Genomic DNA, 10,786 nt, shown 5'->3' with positions numbered 1-10,786 from the left:
ACTTAGAATGGAAAGAGTGAGACTATTGCCCGTTCAAGTTAAAACTGGTGTATCTCCAATAGTGCAATTCAGCCCATTGAGATAAAAAGACAAGGGAAAACTGAATAGAAACTCAGAACAGGAACTGATCATTTTATTTTTTAAATTACATCTGGGTCAACATTGTAATAATTATCTGAGAATAGGAGTAAGGTCATGTGTGACTATTATTCACAAAAAAGTGAATTTATTTGGTTTACTGAACCGTTATTTTGACAAATAATGGTAGTTATTGGTAGTTAATTCTTCATAATTTACAAGTATTGAAACAACAACCACACAACAATATTGCTACTAAAGACTTATACAAAAAACCTATACAAATGAAAACAAATATTTCTTGTTTTCTTGTGAGAATGAAGAACATTTTGTGGATACCAAAAAACATAAGAAAATAAAATGTTATCTCAGGTGAAACTGATGAAAATGTATATTGCCAACTTTGTCATGATACTATTTTTAAAAAATGATAAAACACAGTATATATTTACATGGCATAGTAATAGGTATGGGTAAATATAATTATCTGACCTATCTATCACCTTTTTACATTTCTTAAATCATAGAACTGATTGAATTATAGATACCACCTGAAGCACTCAACACAAGCATTCTGTTAATCATGGAAAATTGCGAGATTAAATATGCCAATAATACTGGTAACATAACGTTATTACAATAATACAGCAACATTATAGAACTGTATAATGTTTAACTGTATAGAATAACAATGTGACAGGTTAGCTGGGTTCAGAGATCCAATGGCACATTTGGGCCCATACTTTTAAATCTGTGTATTGCCTGCGAATAATAATACTACTAATACTTCTGCTTCTATAATAATAATAATAATAATAATAACAATAGAATTTATTAAATACTGACGTTGTGTGTTTAGAATCTCATTTTTAGGGTAAGAATTTGAAAATAAGAAAATAATTCTCCATAACACGTGATAATACCAATGGTAGGCACAAAAAGTAATTCTGGAAAGTCAGGTGTAAATATACTCCCACAATTTGTCCTTATTGTCTCAAAGATATGAACTATGGACATGATAGGGCCAAAAGGATGGATTATTAAGATAAATGAAAGGGAAGGGATAATCAGTAAGAAATTGTCGGGAGGCCAGTTAAATAACAGGAGGTTACTGGCCACAAGGAACAAGTGTATCGAGGCAAACAACAAACTAGGTGACATACTTTGCCGACTGAAGGCTATGAACACTTTTAGAAAAACAGCATTGATTAACAGTGTGGCATTCGGAGCGCAGTGCGTCCAAAAGCCTAGCTCCTGGACCACCACTCAGCTGTGCATCACACAACAAGTCCCCTCCATCAGATCCCAGCACCAAGCCTACATTTCAGCAAGCCTGCAGGACATTGGTCCAACCAAAGTTTTAGTTCGTTCTTTGCATTCTCCCCTGGGATCTCTCTATCGACAAGCGCAGGTCTGGACGGACATGTTGGGGTAAATCTTTAACACCATGTTCTTGGCCTCGTCCAGGAACAGGACACTCTGGGAGCTCATTTTGTCCGGAACGCAGCAGGGCTCGGGGATTCCGGGAGTGATTCCCACTGCTTTCACGATGCTCTGTATGGTGGCGTGATTGGATGGTCGGAGAATCTATCAAGCCAGAGAAAGCAAAAAATGGGGTGTCAGAGAGAGCTTGCCTCCTTAGGGGGAGGGATTCTCTTTGACCCGCCCACACACTGCATATCAATGAGGATGACTAGAGCAGTCAAGTACAGATCAACATGCATTACATGCAGTGAAGTATCTCTCTGTTAATTCCAGATTTAGCAAACCAACAGATTTAGATTTAATAGATTTCACTTAACACATTGTATTGATGAAGGCAGAGGCTGAAATGTTTCTTTAGCCTGATCTTCAATGAAAAATATTGTATATGGACATAAAGCAAGAAACAATTACACATAGCTCCCCTTATTTGTATATTTGAAAAATACAACTGATTAATTCTTTGTAGATGTTAGACATAAATCTTACTATACTGTACAACAGAAAGTTAATATCCATTGCAATACAATACATTGCTTCCTAATCTCTGAGGACAGATGTGTGTTTTACACACAATAATATCCACAATATTCACAGAAGCCTAAAATGACTTATAAAAGTGCCAAGATATCTTGAATTTACAGCTGTGTGAACAGTGGCCCAGTTATTAGCCATGAACTCAACAAACATTTTTTTAAACATCAGGTTACAAAAATTTACAAATAAATTCAGGAATTTTGTTTTTCTTTCAGAGTTTGACCAGTTAAATTTGGTGATGCCTCAACTAACGAATATGTGTTTGTAAAAGAAAAAAGGAAACGTGCATTTAAACATGAAACAAAATTATGGAAAAAGATTGACTAAATTAGGACATTAAGTGGTTAGCAGGACTCTTGCTTTCTGACCTTGGGGAGGGGAAAACCGCAGGTCCCAGAGCAGTAGTAGGCATCAAATGATTTTGGGGCAATTATCCACTCGCTCCAGCCAACGTCGGCGAAGTCCACCTTTAGGTAACGCCTGGCACAGATGCGTGGCTCGCTCCACTGGCGCCTCCTGGCCTTCTTCATGGTCTTCTCATCAAAGCTCAGGACCTGGGGCTTTCCGGGCCCTTCCGTGTCTCCTGAGCCTTTCCTCTGGCTCTCTTTCATGGTCGAGGACTTTGGCTTTGGTGGCAAGTAAGCGCTTTCCCACAGCTCAGCGTTCTTCAGAGTGCGGTACTCCACATCTGGGAGCTCGTTGTCTTGGATGGGGTCCCGGACACGCGTGTCCCTCTTCGCTCGTGCGTCGGGGGAGGTGTTTGGGGATCGAGCGTGCTCCTCGGTGAGGGGGAAAGGGTCATACCTCTGTAGGGTCGCGGCCACGCTGTTTGGTTCTGATATAGCGTGGTCATCGGCAAAGACCAGCACATAGGGTAAGTTGGACGGTGAGAGGCGATCCTGGTGTCTCTGGTACCCAGCGATGGAGTTGAACTCGACTGAAACCATGGGCTCACCCATCTTCCTGGCCTCCTTGATGACGTGTGATATGTCTCTCGATTGCCACGTGCCTCTCTTGTGGGGGAAGAAAGTGATGTTTCCCAGCAGTGTCCAATGGCCATTGCCTGGTGAGGCTCCTCTGAAGATGAGGTGGAAGGGGGGCAGCTGCTGGAGGTGCTGCGGACGACAGGATGGGGCCCTGAAACGCTTGCAGGCCCAGGAGCGTTGCAGTGGCCGTTGGTTGAAGAAGAAGTGGACTGTGGCTGAAAGTACCACCTCAGACTCCGTGATGGAGGTCAAGTTGAACTGGTAAAAGTCCTGACCGATGATGTCTAAATTAAAAAACAAGAATAGAAAAAGAGAATTGTAGAGGAATGGTCAATATTCAATATTCATTCTTACATCTTTTGGCTTGAACAACAGTTCTACATTTCCTTTGCGTGTGACTCCTGGTGAGGTACACGGGACAGGAAAGACATGCATTACTTTGGAATCAAGCTGAGCCATATGGAAATGCTTATCTAAAACAACCTTATGGTTTCTATTCTATGAGCCTCTAATAATGTCTGGCTGCTTTTAATAGGAGCTAATCAAACAGTCCCACATACATCAAACTGTTGTGACACCTTGAAGGTGTTATTTTCTGTGGTCCTTTTATTCCTATAATTAGAATGCAATAATATGTGAATATATAACAGGCTATGCGTTAAGAAATGGGTCTAGGAGAAATACTGCAAATTCCCTCAGTATCAAAGGAAAATATGTGAACTTCATTTTTCCCTTTGGCATTGAAGAGTTAGTCAGTAATTTGAAGCAATGGCACAATGTTGCCACATTAAATCGATCCACCAGTTAAAACCTCCAGCAAAAAGTGAGTATAAGCTATAGAGCATCATTTTTCTGTGGTGTTGTTCTCATATATCATAGTATGATTGCATGTCATAAAATTTGCATTTTGCGTTGTCAAGTGGCCTAGGTGTTTTCCCTTGTGGTGGAATACATTCCATTCCAGCTATATGGATGGGGGATCCACAGGAACAGTGTTGCCAAGTTGTAATGAACGCCTAATTTATAGGGAACTTGAGTTACTTGGGGAAACTTTGCATTGGGAGAAAAGAACCAGAATGGGGGACTTTTTTTTTCTTTTTTTTAGTTATACCACTTAACATCATAAATTAGCCAGTGGGAATGTAGTGGCAATGTTGTGTGCTGGAATCAATTAGCAATGAATGAGTTGTCCACCATATAATGAAAATGTTGTTGTTTACTCTTAAAGCACATTGAATTCTGCTAAAAATAACTATGCATTCAACCAGCCAGGAGGAATTGTAGCCCCAACATAATTGTATCATAGATGTGCAGGATAGGGAAGAGGGGGGCTTTCCTTTAGTTGAAAGTGCCCCTTTTAAAAAACACTTAGTCCAAAAATCATATTATCTATTTCAATTGTTATTTTGCAGACAACAAAAATATGGGGAAAACTCACAATTATTAATGGAAAAAACCTGTCTCTTTTGTATTTAGGCTCAGAACTGCAACACTTGGCCAGATATTTTATTTTGGGCTGCGACATATAGCCGTTGTCCTTTAAAATCTATGGCTGTATCTGCTGCCTATATTTTATTCTTTCCAATCATATCATGCATTTATTTGAGTGGAACATGCACAGCTTTCAACACAGGTGTTAGTACATTAAGGGTTTTGTCCAGGAATTGGATCAAACAGGTAATCTGCATCTCCTAGGAAGAACAATACTACAGTAATAATAAACAGTAAATAGTTTGTATTTTCAATTAATTTGTCATCTTTCTTCATTATTTTAGTTTGTTAAAGTCACGGGGCAGGGGGGTTACAACAAGTATGTTATCAATAACCATAGCCTGAGACAAAATAAATAAATAAATAAATAAATAAAACATTTTTTACAATGAGATAAACCAAACATTAAATTTAATAAGACCAATATTACTAGTTTTACAAGTGCTGTTTTATTATTATTATTATTATTATTATTATTATTATTATTATTATTATTATTATCATTATTATTATTGTTGTTGTTGTTGTTGTTACTATTATTATTATTATTATTGTTATTATTATTAAAAAGAAGAAGAAGAAGAAGATTTGACATAGCAACTGGCAACTCTGCACGGAGCAGAATAACCCTGCCACAGCGAATGAAACAGTAAAAATAAATAATGATTTACAACTCTGCCTGAAGCTCTTAGTAACCCACAGATGACTTTCAAGGATTCTCAGACAATCTTTTGATTCCGACAGAAAAATGCCGTTTCGCCGGAGGGAATTTTCTAATTGTGTCTGGAAATGAACTTCACTGATATGTATATGATAGATGTGTGAAGGTGAATATTTTACTTATAGCCATATGTAGAGGTGGCGCTCTATGACTTCATAGTCATTTGTATTACCATAGTCATCTACTTGATAACTGCTTGATAATCTCACAGAAGAATGGTGAGCCCACTGTAAAATTAAAATAGTGTTAAATCAATGATAGAGTAAAGTTCTTTTTTTCTGATATGCTACTTTACAGCTCATTTGGTCTTTCTTAGAATTGAAACAACAAAGTTTTACTGTACACGATGGAGCGATTAATTTTGCCGCAATTACATACTTTAATTGAACACGATTTTTCACAATATTAGTTTTTAAAGTAAGAACACACACACACACCCACAAACAAATGACAAAACAAATGACGAAAGTAGAAAATAAAATAAATAAAAAATGGGGACAACTTGTCAATACGGTTCTGTAACGCCCCCCCCCCCCCCCCCCCCCCCCAATTTAACGTTGTAACATTGCTTGTCAATTTTATTTATTTTTTCATTAAAAATAAGTAAATATTGAAAGTTGCCAACTCACCTGCTCTTGCCTTTAAACTTCTAACAGTATTCCCGTCTCTCGGTCGGTTGAGCTCTCGGTTGTATTTATCATAGAGCTTGAACATATGTATTGAGACCATGTCTCGCACCGATCTGTCAGTCGTTGAGGTGTCCCAAGTTTGACCATCCGCTGCATCAAACACTCCGCTGTCCTGCCCATTTCTTGTGGCATCCTCAGATGCGGCTGACCCGAGTCCAGTTTTTAAACAGAGGAATGCATGCAACAGAAACACGAATATAACTGACATTATGCCTGATATTTACTAGGATTTGCAGCTTTTATTATACACCTGTTAAAAGAAAAATGTTTGGAACAGAAGTGACAAAAATTCAGGTCAGAAATAAACTTCTCAGAATCGGTCAGTTTTATATCCAGGTTGTTCGAAAAGTGTATTCTTGCGATTCTTAACGTGCGCACCACTGAAACTTCTGATGTAGATTTAACGCGGTCCTTACACTTAACACACTTGTTTCTTCTTACCGCCAGAAGCCAAGGGGTAACGCTGAAGCAGTGAAAGATGCTGACGTCTTCGGCTACCAGCCAACGAGTGCAGTTGCTACTGCGCAACATCTCCTTTGGAAGCCCCGTGAAGTGAAAAGTAGGAACGCACCACATCCATCAATGCGCAACAGAGTCAGCCCAATACACTATAGGGGTCATTTTAACGAAACCAAATTAAACCGAATAAATTCGATTCAAATTCGATGTTTAAATCTACCCCAAACACTGACAGCCAAGCTTGATTAGCAACAACAAGAACTATTAAACATTTGTGGTCTCCACAATAATAAAAATACAGGTCTATCCAGACATATTGTCAGCAATAAATGCCCTTGCATTATTCTTATTCTTATTCTTATTCTTATTCTTATTCTTATGTGTGTATATGGTTAACTGTGTGTACATTTATACAGAATTTAAATGTGTTGGTGATATAATTCTCCCACTAAGACAGTGAAAAAAATGTGAAGTGATAGTTAACATCTGCACCCTCCGCTCCATAAAAATCCCCCACCACCATGCTGGATTTTTGTGGATAGGGTGAAAGTTTCTTTTTTTTCTTTTTTGCCTTCTTGCCGAATGATGTTAATAAATAGCAGAACTGTGGGTTGCTGGGAGAGTTGCTGTGGGGCTCACACTTTCAATCCACTCGCCCCCAGACCACCGAACAGCCAGAGGTCCATCGGCTTGTAAACAGGATCATTATTAGCATTTCGACATCCATTCAGATACTTTGTGAGGAGCCAGCTGCAATTTGCAATAGCCTGCCAGCAGTTCGGAATGGAAACAAAAATCCATGCCTCATACAAAAGGATTTTTAATTTGTCTCAAAAGCACAATCCCACCCCACCCTCTGGAACATATGAAGCCAGAATTTTGCTTATAGCTTTTCATTAATCTCTGTATTGCAAGTATTCACCTAAAAGATGCTTCTGTCCAGACCAACCTACAAAGCTAATATTGCAAACAACACAAGTGTAGGTTACTCGTAAATACTAACACCACAACTCCACAAACCACAGTATTTAGTGCAATTAATAGCATTTATTTCATATAAAAGAAATACATTTACTTGCAGTTGCTTGGGGTATCAGGAGATTGAATTAAATGTAGGCCGCATTATATTGAATATTACTTCCATGTTTTTCCTTATGAGATTATTTTAATTTGATCCAAACTTGTATTTACTAGTAGTATTTGTTTTCATGGATGCCAGGCAAACTCACATTATGCAATCACAATGTTCATAAATCACAAGAATTTCATATTGTTTCACTTCATTTTCAGTATGATCATATTACTCGCTCTGTCCTGTCTTTTATCATTGCTTTGAAAAGACTGCATGTTCCTTTTTGTTTCACTTTGAGGCATAAATCTACTCACTCTTTGCCCTTAATAATGACTCCATTAGGATCCATTCAGCAGCCATCCATATGCATTGCCCACTTGATGCCATTACTAATGAGGTTTATTACCATGACATATTGCACTTGAATTTATATGGCATTGTATCATTATTAGTTTAGAAAGATACATTCCAATTTATTTTAGATACGTTTTCTGCAAATGACACCCGCGATGAAATCTGTTTGTCACATGCAGGCTTTTGAAGATGAGTTATAACCCTCAGACATCCGATTAGGTTTGGCAACAGAATTAGTGTTTGTCATTAAATGGTAGCTACCTTCCTGCAGATACCTTTTTATTACTATTTTTGGCTGGACTGCAACAGCGGGGCCAGCCCTATAAACACGAATGTCTGTGACTGAGTGGCTGAGTTATGAAGTTACACCATTGGTCGGCCGAGTTTTCGCACACCCACACACGGTCCAGCCATATACTAGGTTTTGACCTGGTCTGGTTTATAGAAAGATGAAGAAATGTTCCTTTTGACCAAGTTTGCTCCAACATGCTCCATTTGCTGATCCTGTGCTCAATAAATAAATGTCCATCATGATGGCAGAAAAGAGAACTTAGTTGTTCAGCATGTACAAATTCTCTCTTGATCATCCCCAACTTCAGTAAGCATGATCGGCACAAGCACTTAACCCAATTAATAGGAGTATTGTAAAGAAATATCATATTTTCAAAGCCTCGCTTTGACATTAAATCGGGAAATATTCCTGGGTGCAAATGTGAAGCAAAATGGGCCTTTTGGCCATTACTCTAATGCAAACAAGGATGCAAAGACAGAAAATTAGTGTAAATGGAACACAGAAAGCATGCAAGACCATAAGAGTAATATGAAATTCTTCCACTGGCAAAGTTTTGTTGGCCATATAATATACTTGCACTGGATGGTCCATTCTGCATTACATTACCTCACATAGCCATAGAGGAAAATATAGCATGTGAAATGGTTGAAGCTTGTGTACATTGGGGGAAATGAGGCCCTATATGGCCCTAAATATATAGATCATTCCCATTTTGTCCCCTGAACCAGTGTGAGAAAACAACATAAAATGGACAATTGGTATCAGTATTTTCATGAGTCATCAATGGTAGTTTGACAGTGAAAGACTTCAAACTGCGAAATATGAAGACAAAGGTTATCTTATGTAATTGTAACTTGAATTTGGTCATCTGAGACTCACTTAAGGATTGTTTGTGTGATCCAGCAGTTACCTCACTCTATACTTTCATCAAAATGATTTCAACACTAACTACTCTCTCACAGAATATTGCTTTCTGTCCAGGCTTTCATAGTGTCCAAGCGTTACATCACCCATCTTAAATTTGAATTTTTCCACAGTCTTCTGTCGACAAATTGGGGGAACATTTCCTTTTACAGTGCACAAGAAGACAGCTGTCTCATTTGTCCATTTGACCTCTGAACAATTTCTCTGCTAAAGTAAGTACATTTCGCAGCTTTGTGTAAAAGCCTATGCCTCTCTGACACCTTGTTGAGGAGTGGACACACAGTTGGCTACAGATTGCCAAGCACCACTTGCTCAGATATTTGATTCCCTTTCTCCCAGCCCTTGGGGGGGCCTGGGGTGGGGAATGGGGGGCAGGGGTGTGTAACTGACTCAGTTCAGCACGCGTTGAAAAGCAATGTTAGGGTTCGATTTACAGGCTGACTGGAATTTTTATGGTTTGTGCTCGGCACATTTAACAGTTCACACATATTTATTTTTCAAATGTGGTTGTGGAACGGAAGAATGTGCTCTCAAATAGTCCTTGCACTGAAGCCTCTGCTTGCAACATAACACACCCCTTTTCAAAGGGTCTGGCTAGTTTAGGGCAATGTATTGGAAGGATACTGGCAACCCCTCTATTAAGCAGGGGATGCATTGCTCATTGCTATATCATCTCAAATTAAACAACCCACAGATCAAACCATTACTGTGTGAGTAGATCACTTCTCTCCCATCTGTGACAGTGTTTATTTTTAATTTGTCTTTGTTTAGTTGAGCATAACCCTGTCTTGGGTTCTTGATTTGTTTTGTTTTTGTGTGCATGTACACCTGCATGACTTAACCAATCAGAGCTTGATTAACCACCAAAAGACTGGCATGGGACTGCATGTCTGTTAGCAGAGAAGAATGGATTTTTTTCTGGTAGTAAACATGCAGAAGAAGGAAAGTTTCCTTATTTTTTCTGATTTGTGTTTGTGATTTATTTCTAATTAAAGATGATGATATTATCATTTTAATAATGAATTAAACTTTTATCAAACATCATTTATATGTTCACAGCTGTCAGAACCACTATTGATTTCCTCATAGCTGACAAACTATGTATTTCTTGCTTGCACTTGGCTCAGGAAATCAAACATGTACAGTGCACAGAGAATCGTCAATATAAAAACCTCTTGTAAGCGAAGCAGCTGTTTGCCAAAGTGTAATGGATGTATAATCATATGATGTCAAAATATGCTCTGCTAACCATGATTAAAACCTGGAGATTCTTCTTGTGGTTATAAAATAGGGAACCATTCCCCCAATAACCCATTTTGCTCAGTGGCAGTCACCTTGTCTAGACCCATTTAACATATTTCTCTACCTGTGTACATTTCAGCCAAGCCTTTTTCTAATACTGAGCCAATGAAAACACATCATCTGCCAGGTTTCTGGGCCAGGCGAGGGCGGGGGCGGGGATTAGAGGGCAATGCTGCCTCAGGGTGCTCAGATTCATGCAATCAGTAAAATACAGTTTGCAGCTGGAAGGATGAAGCCTAACAGTCGATAAAGCTGATTATTGCCATCAGGGGAAACGACAGACTGCCGGAAAATGTTACAAAAGTGTCAGATTTTGTTATTTATGTACCCGCAGATGAAATATGCTACCAATCCTTATTTTAAACAGGTACTGCTATTGCACACAATAAATAAATAAAT

At 38.6% G+C, this 10,786-nt stretch overlaps 1 protein-coding gene across 1 annotated transcript; it reads right to left on the bottom strand.

The window, feature by feature from the left end:
• Nucleotides 1-105: 105 nt before the first annotated feature.
• On the bottom strand, nucleotides 106-6,781 carry gdf10b (growth differentiation factor 10b). Its single transcript, XM_035403226.1, has 3 exons — nucleotides 5,925-6,781; nucleotides 2,466-3,367; nucleotides 106-1,665 (listed from the first exon to the last, which is right to left on the bottom strand). Exons 1-3 carry the CDS (start codon nucleotides 6,190-6,192, stop codon nucleotides 1,474-1,476), a joined length of 1,362 nt encoding a protein of 453 aa, XP_035259117.1. The 5' UTR covers nucleotides 6,193-6,781; the 3' UTR covers nucleotides 106-1,473.
• Nucleotides 6,782-10,786: the final 4,005 nt, after the last annotated feature.

The sequence above is a fragment of the Anguilla anguilla genome, chromosome 2 (assembly GCF_013347855.1).
Source record: "Anguilla anguilla isolate fAngAng1 chromosome 2, fAngAng1.pri, whole genome shotgun sequence".
NCBI classification, from domain to species: domain Eukaryota; kingdom Metazoa; phylum Chordata; class Actinopteri; order Anguilliformes; family Anguillidae; genus Anguilla; species Anguilla anguilla.
This window is presented reverse-complemented; position numbering and strand designations above follow the sequence as displayed.